This window comes from Lingula anatina, chromosome 7, assembly GCF_051362555.1.
Source record: "Lingula anatina isolate TDL-2025a chromosome 7, LinAna3.0, whole genome shotgun sequence".
In the NCBI taxonomy this organism is placed as follows: domain Eukaryota; kingdom Metazoa; phylum Brachiopoda; class Lingulata; order Lingulida; family Lingulidae; genus Lingula; species Lingula anatina.
In genome coordinates this window covers 4,591,574-4,606,394 of record NC_141773.1, presented here as the reverse complement: position 1 = coordinate 4,606,394, position 14,821 = coordinate 4,591,574, and the positions used below count along the sequence as shown (strand labels likewise).

Below are 14,821 nucleotides of genomic sequence, written 5' to 3'. Positions count from 1 at the left end.
GATGCTACAGAAATGTGCACAGAATTAGCCAGACAAGTATCCGTGAAGATAAAGTGAAAAATAAGATATGTGTCCATGGTGGAGGGAACCTATGACTCTCTTGTCTAATGGCATCGCGCCTGATGTATTCCAAACAGAGCCATTCAACTCACTGTTCTAATTCAATTAATGCAATAATATTGTCATAATGGTTTTCCAGTACTTCAAAGTCTACACAAAAATAAATAAATAAATAAATGCAAATGTGCTTTGTTATAAATCTTGAGGCACGCGTATTAACGAACCTGTATATTTGTATGATAATTGATTTTGACAGGTGCGACCAGGAAATGTGTTAGGTGTGACAGAGGGTCTCAAGCGGTCAACAGGGTGAATGTTTTAATTTTCTATATTTATCGTTATCTCGCTATTACTGGTTATCTAGCAATTACAGCGGTAGATGTCCACATATAGAAACGAGTTGATACAGCGACACCAATATGCTAGAGATATTTTAATATTTTGTATTTGAAATGGACTTTGGGACGTGGGGGTACTTGTATATAAATGAGTTCATCTTTGGCGATGAGCACCTTACTTTTATATCTGGTGCTTGTTTCATCGGCGTTGAGCTCAGGGACAGGTAAGATATCATATATGTATACATAGTCTATCTGCGTTTCAACGAGCCCTATTTACACCCGTCATAATATCATGACTAAAACAGCAGTCGTGGTAAAAAGTTCGCCCCTAGGTTTGTTATAGGATTAGAATGGGTAGGGATACACGGTGAGGTGATAGGTGATGCTTGAGATGGAGAAGAAAAGAGTAAACGTTGCTGTTCGGATAGAATGTGAAGATGATTCAAGCAACCACTTCTGTGGCAAGCTTTGCATGGTCAAATGAGAGAGAGAGAGAGAGAGGATGGAGAGAGAGAGAGAGAGAGAGAGAGAGAGAGAGAGAGAGGGAGAGACAGGGGGGAGGGAGGGAGAGAGGTATAGTGAGAGACGGAGGGAGAGGGGGAAAAAGAGAGAGAGAGAAAGAAAGTAAGGTGCATAAAAGTGAAGAGATCATAATTAAACACACATTAAGATATGTCGTTATTAAAATTCACTATCGCATCGGTATCGCCGGTGACTGGCGACATCCCCTGTGTGGACCAGTAAGCGGACAATAGTCAAAAACCGTCATTTCACAAAAAAAAAAGGAAAAAACTGTCACATCAAGAGATCCTTAGAGCCTGACACATATAGTGCCGACAAAGACGATAAAATGATTGAAATTACTCCGGATGTCCTGAGGGGTTATCAGGTTTTACTTTTACCTGTGAGTGCCTCTGATTAGAGCAAAGTAAAACTTACCATTTACTTTTGTTTCTCATCAACATATATTTTAAAATGACGAGTTGTGGAGATAATAATTTGGCTTTTTTATTCATTAACTTAAATATATATCATGTCTTTGCAGATTTGGTGAACGACTCTTCATCACTGATCGGTCATAGTGGAAACAACGATGCATCACGCGGTAAGATGAAATAACACTGTTTTCCCGAAATTTCTCACAATAGTTCACGCAGTTTAAACATGACTGCAGCGAGTAAAAAATATTTCATCAAATTATTCTTCGACCTCCTCTGCTATTTATCCAAAACTACAGTGATTCTTTTATTGGCAACTTGTTTTAGCAATAGAAATAACAAGTATTTATGTTCTTTTTACTGTCTGATTCAATCTTATCAAGGATGGACTAAAATCCGTTGATCGTCTGTCTTATTGCAGCTGACTTCCCACCAGGTGGCCATCAGAACGACCAAGACAAGACAATCCTGTTCTTGGCTGTAGCTTGTGCCATTACAGTTGTTTTGGCTATCGCCCTAGCCACGGGGATTTACCTGATACAAAGGCATAACTGCAGGAGTGCTGACATCCCGCAAGTAGTCGAGAGAGAGCTTGAAACAAGTACGTTTTTACAGTAAGTCTGGTGGTTAAAAAACAACACCAAAAATAAATCGCATAATCATTTACTTGTCAAGCTACTCCTTTTGTAATATCTATCAAATTTTCACTGTTCATTGAAATAAAGTAATGAAATCGTGATTGCCAGTTGAAACTTATTACTCCATATTGTAAGTGACGTCTATTTTTTCAATCGTGTTTTAAGGGGACAGAAGGACAAATGACATACCGCTGGTAAGTCTGACTTTTCACTACTACGAATACTAATTTGATTCTGATTTTTGTACGGAAAAAGGTATTTAAAATAAAAAAAAATCACAATTAAAATAATAAAATATATTGAAATGACATTAAGATTACATTAAATTATTCTCCCCTGGGTGTAAAAATGTCTTAAGAATGAATAAACTCAAGGGTCACCCAACCTAGAGTTCCACGGGTGCACACATCGCGCGAAAACATGCGTTGAGTGTGTTTTTCTAAATCTAAGACCCCATTCCCATTTCTATATCGATCTAGCAGGATCGACCCATCTCCGAAGGGATTCTCGCTAAGTTGCGTCCAGATTTAGCGGGTAAGATGTCTGGCACGCCCACTGAAGCTGCTAAACGATAGTTATGTACCCCTTAACAGCGTCAGTAGGCATGCCAGACATCAGAGCCGCTTAAGCTGAATGTAATTTTGCAAGAATTCTCTCGGAGATTGGTCGATCCTGCTAGATCAATTTCGGTATGGGAATGGGGTCTAATCCTTCATATTTTCTGTTGCAGCGACGTGGTCGAATGACGATTGGAAGTCTGGACTCGACAGCAGGGTCAGAGATGGGAAGCCCCGCCCACTGCTCAAGGTGGACCAGAGGACCTTCTTCGTCCACTGAGCTGTCAGATTACTGCATAAAAGTGAACTAATTCAATCTGCAGAATCTGTTGTATGGTGCTTGTGGTAAACTTGTTTGTCAAGTCAAAAGGTGGAGTCAGCAAAAAAGAATTTGATGTGAAGACCATAAAACACATCACGTCAAACACAAATTTACTCTAGTTAACGTCTGGCTTATGACAGCCGGAGAAGCATCAACACAGGTCACTGGCAGAGGCCATTACTGAAGGGCCTCTTCCTGATTCATGTCAGTCACCGCTAGCGCAATCCCTACCATTAGTCGCGTACTCGCTATAGCATTTACTGTCTATCGTTAGCTTGGCTTAATCACGTAGTGTCGCCTAGGGTCGACCTTGCTTGGTTATAAATTCGCCTTTTGAGGTCATATATTTCAGTTTGAAATATCCCTTGGATTGCATATAAAGAAAGTTGGTGCTGATGGTTAAAACTAACATAGTGCACCAACACTTGGATAATAATGGAATGAGTAAGAAAGCGACCAAACAACCGAATGGAAAAGGAGCTGTTTCTTCTTATTTTAAGTAGGCTCACACATTTATCATTATTTATATATTTTTCTTTAAACGTAAACACGTGTGCTAATTTCTTGTCACTGTACAATTCTGTATACCCCCAGAGAACGCATACATTGTGTGTTTTTAAACTTTTTCTTATAATGACACAGGTATACAGTAGCTTGGTAAAAAAAAAGCAGTTTCGGGATCCCCCGAGACCACGCCAAGCAACCGGAGGCTTGCTAATCTGTCAATCTGATTGTATTCAGCGAGAGACCGCGCAGTTAGTTTCAATGAAGACGAGCCCTTATGTATGTAGGAAGACGGTCCTTTATAGTGTGCTCAGAATTTTTTATACGATGCTCAATAATAAAAGATAAAGAGTCAGTGTCTTGAAGTTTTTTTTACATTGTTTAAATTAAGGACACTATCTTTAGAACTTTGATTATAATGTCCATCCTATTTAAACCCTCACTCCGAACAAAAAGAGCTTGTTTATTTGTAGATTAAAGAAGTAACCAGTGTCTAAGTGATATTCTGTCATTTATTTTTATTTGAAAGATTGCGACATAAATATTTTCAACGGCAGATTGCGCATCTATCGCATTTTACATTCACATGCTAGTTATTCTTTGTTGATACAGTGTAACTGACATGTTGGAGAGAGAGAGAGAGAGAGAGAGAAGCATTTCAAAGAAAACATTTGACATGACACGTATATTGTAATACAGAATAGGAATTATTATAGTATCGATTTCACGGATTTTAATTATACATGTTTTTGATTGTTTGTTTTTTGAAAGCACACTTATCCCCTCTTTAGAGAAATTTTAAGATACTTAGACCCCTACTTATTCTTCACAAAAATTCATATGTAGATGTGACTTATTGCTCAAAAAATAAGTATAAAAACGGTGTTTTAAGACAGGTTTGTTATAACAATTTTTTTTTTCAAATACAATAGAGAAGTTAATATCTTACATATCTTAGACCAAGTCACCCACTGAATTGTATCAACATCTCGTTGATAATTCCACAGTTCAATTTTATTTGAATAAGCCAATATAACAGAAAGATAAAGAATTTATCGCTAAATTTAGGCTTTTATCACATAATCAAGCTGTAGAGACTGGAAGGTACACAGACACAAATAAAGAAAAATAAGAACTTGTAAATGATGTAATTTATATAATATAGAGGGTGAATTTCACTTTATCCTTAAATGCCCTAACTGCAGTTCGAATGGGCAGAAATTCAACAATACATTTTATCATACAAAGCCAAGCGTCTTAAAACTAATTAAAGTATTATCACTTAACAATGGCAATTAAACAACTTAGGAAAGTTTATTATTATTCTTTTAAATTATTATTTGTAGTAGTAGTAGTAGTAGTAGTAGTAGTAGTAGTTGCGGTGATATGACTTAATACTGAATTTTCCATTCTGATGAGCCGTTTTAATGAATTGACTTGAATTGAATATGTCACATTCCTTCCCTAGGTCTCTCAGTTTTAATTTCGACCCCATGAAATACATGTGTAAGGTCTACATGTTTGATTCGTCACTTTTTGATATCTAACTCGGCCAACTCTTCCCCATTCGCGATAACGTCTTGGATGTTTTGATAAGCGTGAATAGACACCATTGAACCTCAGTACTGCTGGGTTATAGGGCACATCAAACTGTCATAATTAGCTTCACTGGGGAAAGATGGCGCATGGAATGTTAAAACTCGCTATTTTATCATGTGTTCTTCAGAATGGTACGTTGTTTGATGTTTCATATGCTAACTCTTGTTTTTGTTCATGTACATATTGAAGTAAGGCAGTCGGGACACGCTTTTGTTTTGTGGTTCTGATACCTGTTTATTGCTGTTAACGATAAAAGTGGAATATCGAACTGAAATGTTCTACATCTGAAGAAATTACAGTGTTGAACTGTAGATGGATGGAGATTTTGATCATTACTTTAACCTTCAACACTTTTCAAATTTTATTTTACTTTATTTTATTTTATTAATTTAACTTTGTTTTATATCCCTATTAAAGATTTCCATTTTATTTTTTCATTTTTGTTTGAAATCATTACAGCTTTCTGTCAGTCCACAACGTTTAAAACCACCAATTTCACGGAGACCACCGGAGCTGTTATATCCACAGAACCTGGAGATACGACCGTCGAAACACCCAGTACCTCCGCCCTTACCACCACCACCACCCCCACCACCACGCCGAGGGGATCAACGGCACCTGAAAGCACTCCAGAGCAGTCCACGGTACTGGGCACTACAGTTGCAGCGTTAGAACCTACGACGGCGTCTGTCACAGAAAGAATAACTGAGTCACATAATATCACAGAGACAACCACCGTTCCAGCAAGCATCGTGGAAACAACGACTGAGCCTCCCAAAGTTGTAACATTAACTGTCGCACCTAGTATTAGAGCCTTTGTTGGAGAACCGGTTTATCTATGGAGCAACTTGAGCAGTTTTGCAAATCTTTCCAATGGGTTTGAAATCCAATGGAATAAGAATGGTTTGCCATGGTGTACAATCACAGAAATAAATACGGAGACCATTGCCGGTGACTGCGAAAGCAGACATGTATATACTGAAAACCTGGGTGTTGATAACTTCAAACTGATAATCCCAGAATCTTACTTAAATGACAGCGGAAACTACAGTTGTGATTTTAATATACTTTCAAATCCAAAAGATCCTGCACCCAAAGATACAGTAGTATGGATAGAACCAGGTAAGATGGCAGTCCTTGCTACTTTTCTTGAGATATGTTGTGCATTGCTTGTATTCCCCCCTTCCTTTTTTATTATATCTGGCACTGCCACAATTATTCAATTTTAGCTTCTAAAATTACTTCATTTCATTTTATTAGAAGGATTCACAATAAAAGGGGCCGGCATCGGCCAAATGTCGAACATCATACTTGTGTTTTGTCACTTTAATGTTTTTTTCCGACACCGTATTGAACTTTTTCGATCAAGGAGACATTAAAGTATTTTTTAGTCATTTGTATTTATGGAATTTTTTATTTTAGTTATGTTGGCCATGTTTATATTTCAGTACCAACTACAACAGAAGCGATGACCACAACTGTAACGGAACCTACAAGTACAACAGGTAGTAAGATTTTATATCGTCTCTTAAGGCCCATTCTCTCAGCCAATTTGTGTTTCACATCACAAACTTTTGACTTTGTATCCTGACTCAGGAGGAAGCTTATGCATTTACTTTTATAGTATGATGTTAAGACTTGAGATATTATACTACGTTTGACCCATCGGTATCACATATGTAAATAGAAAAGAAAAATAGAAGTGCAATTATATAGTTTTATTCTAAGATAATACAAACGGTCTTACATGAAAGAAATACGATTATTCAAATTCTTTGTACGTAAACTAAGTTACTTGCTATCTTTTTTAAATTAATATCTTCAAAATTATACATTTTATTTTCAGAATCGCCCAAAACACCTAAAACTACAATTCGTATGTATCATTAAATAGGAGAAAATTTAAAAAAGGAAAAAATAAAAGGCAGTATATAAATTCGAGCTTTAACATATCTTAACTGTACTCTGGATACATAAAAATAAGGGGCACTGGTGGAGAATTATAAAACTACCAAAATTGCAGTTAAAAATTTAAAAAGCTTTTTAACCTAAGTATCACCTGAATTACCTGTATTAAAAAATCATAGACTTATACTAATTGTAATAATCTAGGTAACCCTTCCTTATATTTCTCTCCTAATATTCTAAAATGTGTCCTAAAGAATGTTTCATAGCTAATGCTTAGGGAATGCAAGACAATGGTGCTGGGATGCAAGGCAGTGGTGGTGGGATGCAAAATTATTTTTTAAGAGTCCTGGGTAAAGCGTACAGGGTAAAGATAAGATGCTTAAAATAGGCAACAATTCAGTAATCAATTTTGTTCAAAGAAACCCAACTGGCTTTTTACCTAAAGAGAGAGAGAGAAAGTGTGTGTGTGTGTGTGTGTTGAAAATGAGAGAGGGAGAGAGCCCACGAACTATGTTGATTTTCATCCGTTTCCCAACATGCTGTGTTCTCTAATCTTGTTTGGATCGCAAGACAGTTTAGTCATTAAACGCTACTTATTTTAATTTTATTATGAACGGGATATCTATTCCAATTATATTTACGACAAAGGGCACATGAGGTTAACAGGTGTTATGCAATTCATACTAAAAATATGTTTTCTTCAGAAATAAAGAAATGGTAACGATAATTACAGTCAGAGATTAATATTTTGCATGATTTTTCCTGCAGTCCATGTACCAATGCTAGTGAATGTCCGTTTCACCTTTTACCCTGTCTGCACACATAGACCTACATCTACATTTTACATTTGTGTAGTAATGTTCAATTTTTCGTCAATAGCAACTACAGTGAAGACTCCCAAGCCGGGCGCTCTTTCCACAGAGATCATCATTGCCATTGGTGCCGGTGGTGGAGGAGCGGTCCTGTTGATTGTCATCATCGTCACTGTCGTCTGTTTAAAAAAGAGAGAAAAAGCTCACGGGGAATACGCTACAGGTGCATGGTAACTTTAAAAGGTTGCTAAACTGATATTAGGAAACTTAGCAAGATTAGTGCATCAAGAAAAAGAGTTACATAAAATTGCTTTTAGAGTTTGAACCATTCCCGTACTCCTCAGTTCTCTTTAAATTCTTGATTTTCATCACTTTATCAGGTTCTGAGCGTAAAAGTCGAAGTAACAAAGTCAACAGTGCTGTAAGTATCTCGACATAGCGTTGCCACATTCATATAAACAATGCCAGCAAACTCACGGTGACAAAATATTAACATATTAAGTAGACTTACACTATTGGTATCTGTTTTAACGGCAGCACTTTACATAATTTCCATGCTAATATAAGATATAACTTTACATCATTTTATACACCTAATAACTTTTTTATTTTCTGTTATATATTTGTGTAGAATCCGAATGATGAAGATCCCGAGGAGCCAAACACAGAACAAGGGCAAGTCAATTTTGATTTTGACACAGGAGTGGCAGAATACACAGATAAAGGGCAGTCTAACTAGGAAAAATAACCCCCTTTTTCATTTTTGTACACATTTCAAATAATTTTATTAATTCGTACATTAAGGACAATAGTCAGTAGTCATTAAGAAAATATCTATATTTTACAAGTGGGACCAATACAAACGATATATATATTTAATTTTGCAGAGTTCACTATTTGTATGCATAACCTTAGCTGTAAATATGTGTAAAGAAAATTCACCATCAGTTTAATTTGGGCAAACAATTTTCGTATACTCATGAAGGTCATGTGAATGATACATATTAGATTCACCTAGTTTTTACCTTCAATAAATAAAGTTTCTAAAGATATATAGAAATCTATTAATATATTCAATTAAAATTACTGTCGTGGGTTCGTTAAATTAAAAGTTGTTTTATTTAATTTGGCACACAGTTTGAAACATCAACTGACTCCCATGTGCATGTATTTCCTCTTCAGTGGAAATTATCAATAACATTATTTTGGTTCATGAGAGGAGATCATAGGTTGAAATGGTAGTGGGTTATATATAAATATTGCTGGTTAAACTATTGATAAACGATTGATAATATTATTTGATTTTGGTCATATTTTCTGCTACGCCTTGATATGACTCGTACCGTATCATTGACTGATTACTCATTTCTAGTATTATAGCCAAGGGCACTCTGGTGCAATTGAAGACTTCTTAAAGGCAAGAGAGGCAGGTTGAAAACCTCAATTAAGATTAGATAAACTTTACATTTGGGCATTTTTGAAGTACGTGATTTAGTGCATCACCAAAGCAGTGGTGATATTATCTGTTTTAAGTTCCTCAAAAACGTAAACAATTTTAATAGTTCTTAATATTTAACAATGAAAAAGATAAGAAATTATTGTTAGATATTGGCACATGTGTTACTTCCCTGTTGATTGGTTAATTGTTACATTTTATCAATGTGTTTTCTGCAAAGTGCGTTTAATATTTACCTTGACTTTATAGGTGTGCAAAAGTCGCTGGTCGAGTGCTCAAGAGTTATTTCATCATGGTATCGTTACATATTTTTTGTTGTAATTATTGTATTTTCTGCTACATGGATGCATTTTATTAAACTATTTGCATAGCACATAAATGTGGTATTGTCATTATGCTGTGCTGATAGGAATGGTAGCAATATGATATATTATTGACAGCTAGCAAATCTACATTACCGAAGAAATATGAAACTGTAATCTGAATTTATTTTCAAAACGAAAAGAAAAGAAAAATAACGCTAGGGCTTTTTGTGGTTTTCGTCATATAAGCTAGGTACTTTTCATGGAATGTTCTTACTATAGAATAAATAAATCTTATTTATTTAACATTGGTATGCTTTTGATTTTGCATGTTTGAAGTAAATGTTTGTCAGGTTTTTCTCAATGTTGATTTTCTATTCATTCGAATATTTTGACGGCAGTATTCCATTTAAAGATAAGTGCAAATGCCTTTTAACATTGACGGAGTTTTTAAAAGAAAAATATTTATCCGTATTTTTCGCTAAAATTCATTATATAATGGCATTTTGCCAGCAAAGGATAATAGCTAGGGAAGAAAAGTGCAACGCATTTATTCGGTGTAAAAATTGATTTAATATAATATAATATAATATAATATAATATAATATAATATAATATAATATGATATAATATAATATAATTTCAAATATGCTCAATACAATTTTAGAGACATGATACTGCTAATAGTGCGTTTACACTCACCGCGAGATGCGTTTCATTTAAACGTTTATGAATGAAAATTAAATTGAATGAGAGAAAACCACAGTTTTCATCGTGATCACTAAAATAATTGGTATGGCGTCAGAATAATTTTAACAATGAATTGCCGTACCAAATAGGGCGAATGCTCGTAAACAGAAGACATTAAACATTTCAGTAACACAAGAGTACAAAACATTGTTTCTCGCCCTCAAATTACTACTCACAGTAGTTTGTGTCAATAAGCAAAAATAATATTTTCAACTTGGGAGAGAAGCTATCTTGGATCCTAGGTTAATCTTGCATTCTGTAACAGAGTGGTTGTAGCACATCAGAGCACGTAACATCACGCATCATACTTAAAAAACCGAGAACACCCCCAGTCAATGACCAATGATGACAGTAAATATGACTTTCAGTAAAAAAGTGTTCAAATATTTTGTATTTGAATATCCGCAGATGAAGTATTCTTTTTTATTCAAACCATCGATGACTTTCACAGTATCTCTCCCTTTATCCTGTTCTCAATGTTGCCATAGGAATGCTCTGAGAACCTGTTAAGATCAACGTGGGTGGTCACCTCTTCTCTCAGTAATTTCTCCAAGTGGACAACCAAGTCCTCAAATGTTGGACGACGGCCGGGCTCTTGCTCCCAACACCACGTCATGATCTTGTATCTGTAACATTATTCTCAATTTTTGTATTAGAAGACATATCAAATTCAAACTTTATATGAAAAAAATTGAAGTTATGTATCAAATTCAGTGATATTTCGCATTATATCAAATTGTATAAAGACGTTCTTCTTGACAGAATAGCCCATGCAATATCCTGTAATGTAATTTAAAAAAAAACAGCATTCATGTACCCACAGCATAAGGTGTTTTTGAAAGAAAATGAATTGTCTATTGAAGACAAGTTTGGTCACATTTATAAACGATAACTTAACAAGTTAGGTATTAAAACTGATGGATAGATTTAAATATGTGTTGATCTTAAGGACACAAGGTAATAGCTTACAGTTCCGGAGTACAATGTTTTGGTTTCTCCATTCTGTAACCCTGGTCAATTTCTTTCAGTAATTCCCTGGCTGTCACCATGGTAGGATAAGGAGTCGCTCCTGAATTGAGAAGTAATTTACTTCACTTTCATGTTTTAGATAAACATATTAGATAACCATATTCTGCATTATCAGACAGTTTCGTGTAAATGTTTCATAGAACTAGTGACTTATCTGTAAATTGCAAAATAACTAAATGCAATACAGTTTTATGGTTGTATCTACATGTTTTATGTTGCACGTAATTTTTTACATAAGTGAAGAAACTGAACGACATCCATTACAGTTACCAATCCTGTTAAGAAATAAGTTCATATTGTCATGAAATGACCATATTTAACCTACCTAGTGTTACAATCTCCCAGAGCAGTATACCATTTGCCCACACGTCACTCTTTGTGGTGTATAACTTACCTAGTGTTACAATCTCCCAGAGCAGTATACCATAGGCCCACACGTCACTCTTTGTTGTATACACACTGTCTGACAGAGACTCTGGGGCCATCCATCTCACCGGTAGGGGGCCCTGGGGTATACATGCACACACATTATGATACAAATATCTACAACTATATACTCAAGGTTAGGAAAAAGCCACTGAATAATACTAGACGTAACTTTGACTTATTACATAAGGTAATAAGGTATATGGATTTCAATACAGAAACCAGTCTTTAGGCTGATGTACGCGATACTAGTGCTCATAGATTGATAATTGATAAAGACCGTTTGTTACCGGAATTCCATCTTTTGCCCCCATAAGAAACGAGAAATTGTTAACGATTAAAAATGTCACTACTGGAGAACTAAACTGGCTGACTGCATGTGCCGATTATTGAGACTGATAGAAGACATGTTATGAGAGGATTTTTTCAACATTTTATGCACCTGCAATTTACTAAGGTACTCTCGACCCTCAATCACATCTCTCGCGAGACCGAAATCTGCCACTTTGCATACACGGGACTCACTGACGAGGACATTGCGAGCTGCAAGATCACGGTGCAGGAACTGGAAAGATCAGAGCATGATATCAATATTGTGACGTCTTTTCAGAGCAAACAGAAACTAGCAGACTGTTGCTGAAATGAATATCTGAAAGGTGCTAAAATTCACTTGCGATATTTTGTAAAGAAACACATTTATGTTTTAAGTTAATGCATTAAACAAAAACATGCCCTGAGTGATGACCAAATTTAAATTGCTATATTGAGCACTATCATGTTTACAGGAACATTTGACAGGCTCTTTTCACAACTTATTTCACATATGTGCTTTTGTGGATAAATGTGACTTTAGTTGTGAAGAGAGGCTTAAAATGTATCTGTAAACATTTTGACCAGAGACAATGTAAAAATAAAAGATAACGATAATTAGAAATTATATAAAAATTACGACAATTCAAGGCAAACAAAATGAGCATTAATTATTATATTATTTTCTCTTTTAAAGAAATATACATGTAAATCTCCTTCTGCAGGCGTTCACACAGAAGTTTTACCTACCCCATATTTTGCCACATGTGACATTCCCTTAGCTATATGTTCAGCAAAAGTGAGGAGGTCTCTAGACGTAAGTCTATGGCTTCCTCCGTACAGGTTCCCGTAGATATTATCACTGCGACTACTACGTAAGAATGTCTTCAGACTCCCGTTAGACATAAACTCAAGGGCAATGAAAACTGGAACTGTAATCGCAATATTGTGTCTCACAATAACATTTGGCACCAGGTTGTATCTGAACATATATTGGATATGTATTCTAAGACGAATGTCACTAACATTTGTTCTTCTTAAATTGGTGCTATCATTGATGTTCAGAAACATGAACAAAGTACAATACATTAGGTATACAAGTCAAGAAAAACAATTATGCTTATTCTTGATTAACTGACCTGATTTCGAGAAACCCAGCACCTTTACTACATTTTCATGTGGCTCTATTGATAGCATGGTGTCTATCTCTTGGGTAAAATCCTTAAGGTCGGCTTCAGTGGCATTTTCTGAATATACTTATATATATACTTATATATATATATATATATATATATATATATATATATATATAATTGATTTTTTATTGTGCTCCTTATCATTAAGGTTTACAGTTAACATTCCCCGCAAAATACTCATCCTTGATGAATTTCCCAGGAAACGGTATTTCTCCAACTAATAAACCCCAATATTTGATCGTCCTCTTCTAACAAATGCTTTAACTCTGTAACAATCTGGAAATACTAAAAATGTCCTGAACCCATATCAAATATATGCCATGCTTTCGAGCTCAATTTTTGCACTAATGTTGAGGATGGTTGACGGGCGATGAGATTCATAAAAAAGTGGTAAGTACATATTTTTGCGACATGCGTACATGTACATGGCATTTATCTGCTAGATTATGATCAAAAATTGTTACTTGTCCTCAGATAATTGAACTGAAAACTTGACAAATTTACTGTACCTTTCAAAAGTTTAACAGCTAAAGTTTTGTCGGTATGCTTGTTATATTCAGCCTTCCAGACTCTGCCAAAATGCCCTTGTCCGATTGGCTGAACCAGTCGAATATCATCTATGCTGCAAAGTGATTTTGTCGCAGCAATTTCCGTGTATGTATTCTGCAATAAAAGTGTATGAAGATAGTGCAAATCAATATGTGAGCTGAGATGGTTCGGAACTTTTCAACGCACGGAATATGCCATAATTGTACAATTTTAGGTTTTGTGGAAAACAAACGAGCACAGAGCGGTCAAAAAGGTTTGGCACTTCTCAAAAGAAAGTGATGCATAGATATCTAAACTGTTAAAAAGCAAACTTTATTCATAGCTATGGTTCTTAGACAGACTGAATGTAAAATAACACTGATTAATTATGGCAATTTGATTGTAATTTCCATTTTATCTATTGAAAAATGGCTAAGTTACACTGATTTACAATCCTTACCGTTTCATCTTCCATAAATGTTGGCAAGTCATAAACATGCACCTCTTCTTTCTTTTGATGCTTTTTTGTAAAAGTTGGACAAACCCTGCCATGTTTACTCTGAAATTTATCACATATGAGTTCAATCAAGAAAACATGTCAGGCATTGCACCCTCCAAACAGATTGATTCCCAAAGAGTCTATTATACCCCAAGAAATTATCAAAAGAGGTTGTTTTGCACAGGAAGCAAACAATTTCTCCCCACTGAGAATCAGCCAAGTGTTCAGATGAAAGGCTCATACAAAACATTATGGTCTACCTGGAGACGTTTAAAACAGACATTGAGAGACATTCCAATTTGACCTTTATTCTGGTTCTCCATTTCTACCAAAGCAACCACTATTAATGACTGTGCACGTCAAATAGGGCTTATATTTGCCAGCCGAGCTTGAGAAGCAGTACTGTATATCCTATATCGCTAACCTAAGCGTTCGTAGGAAACTTGTATAGAGGTGCATTTTAGAGGATAGGAAGGCGTGGCAGATTTATGTATTCACTCTGTCCAGGAAACATACTTGTAACATCACCAGTGTTGTTTATCATAGTAGCATCTTGTAAGGTTCACCCACCCTATAGAAGTAAAGTCCAATCACCGCTGTAAGAAAACATCCACCAATCACTCCACCAATTGCTGCTCCAATAACTT

General features: G+C 35.6%; 3 protein-coding genes across 3 annotated transcripts; 1 reads left to right on the top strand and 2 right to left on the bottom strand.

The window, feature by feature from the left end:
* The first annotated feature begins 5,038 nt into the window (after positions 1-5,038).
* On the top strand, positions 5,039-9,743 carry LOC147760649 (uncharacterized). Its single transcript, XM_087017111.1, has 6 exons — positions 5,039-5,090; positions 5,419-6,081; positions 6,408-6,464; positions 7,747-7,902; positions 8,060-8,100; positions 8,311-9,743. The coding sequence occupies exons 1-6, from the start codon at positions 5,039-5,041 to the stop codon at positions 8,416-8,418; spliced, it is 1,077 nt and encodes a 358-aa protein (XP_086873237.1). The 3' UTR covers positions 8,419-9,743.
* Positions 9,744-10,168: 425 nt separating this feature from the next.
* LOC106177326 (tyrosine kinase receptor Cad96Ca-like) lies at positions 10,169-11,249 on the bottom strand. Its single transcript, XM_087018622.1, has 2 exons — positions 11,157-11,249; positions 10,169-10,813 (listed from the first exon to the last, which is right to left on the bottom strand). Exons 1-2 carry the CDS (start codon positions 11,234-11,236, stop codon positions 10,633-10,635), a joined length of 261 nt encoding a protein of 86 aa, XP_086874748.1. The 5' UTR covers positions 11,237-11,249; the 3' UTR covers positions 10,169-10,632.
* A 101-nt stretch (positions 11,250-11,350) lies between these two features.
* LOC147760648 (tyrosine kinase receptor Cad96Ca-like) lies at positions 11,351-13,194 on the bottom strand. Its single transcript, XM_087017110.1, has 5 exons — positions 13,091-13,194; positions 12,702-12,883; positions 12,085-12,207; positions 11,611-11,722; positions 11,351-11,370 (listed from the first exon to the last, which is right to left on the bottom strand). The coding sequence occupies exons 1-5, from the start codon at positions 13,146-13,148 to the stop codon at positions 11,351-11,353; spliced, it is 495 nt and encodes a 164-aa protein (XP_086873236.1). The 5' UTR covers positions 13,149-13,194.
* Between the last annotated feature and the right edge of the window lie 1,627 nt (positions 13,195-14,821).

Excerpts from the sequence above, each read along its gene's own strand:
- LOC147760649 (XM_087017111.1), top strand. The coding sequence starts at position 5,039 with ATGGCGCATGGAATGTTAAAACTCGCTATTTTATCATGTGTTCTTCAG. Across the intron at positions 5,091-5,418 it reads ATCATGTGTTCTTCAGAATG|CTTTCTGTCAGTCCACAACG; the intron begins GTACGTTGTTTG and ends AAATCATTACAG. Across the intron at positions 6,465-7,746 it reads GGAACCTACAAGTACAACAG|CAACTACAGTGAAGACTCCC; the intron begins GTAGTAAGATTT and ends TTTCGTCAATAG.
- LOC147760648 (XM_087017110.1), bottom strand. The coding sequence starts at position 13,148 with ATGCTATCAATAGAGCCACATGAAAATGTAGTAAAGGTGCTGGGTTTC. Across the intron at positions 12,884-13,090 it reads GCTGGGTTTCTCGAAATCAG|TTCCAGTTTTCATTGCCCTT; the intron begins GTCAGTTAATCA and ends TTGCGATTACAG. Across the intron at positions 11,723-12,084 it reads AGTACCTTAGTAAATTGCAG|GGCCCCCTACCGGTGAGATG; the intron begins GTGCATAAAATG and ends TGTATACCCCAG.
- LOC106177326 (XM_087018622.1), bottom strand. The coding sequence starts at position 11,236 with ATGGTGACAGCCAGGGAATTACTGAAAGAAATTGACCAGGGTTACAGA. Across the intron at positions 10,814-11,156 it reads AAACATTGTACTCCGGAACT|ATACAAGATCATGACGTGGT; the intron begins GTAAGCTATTAC and ends ATAATGTTACAG.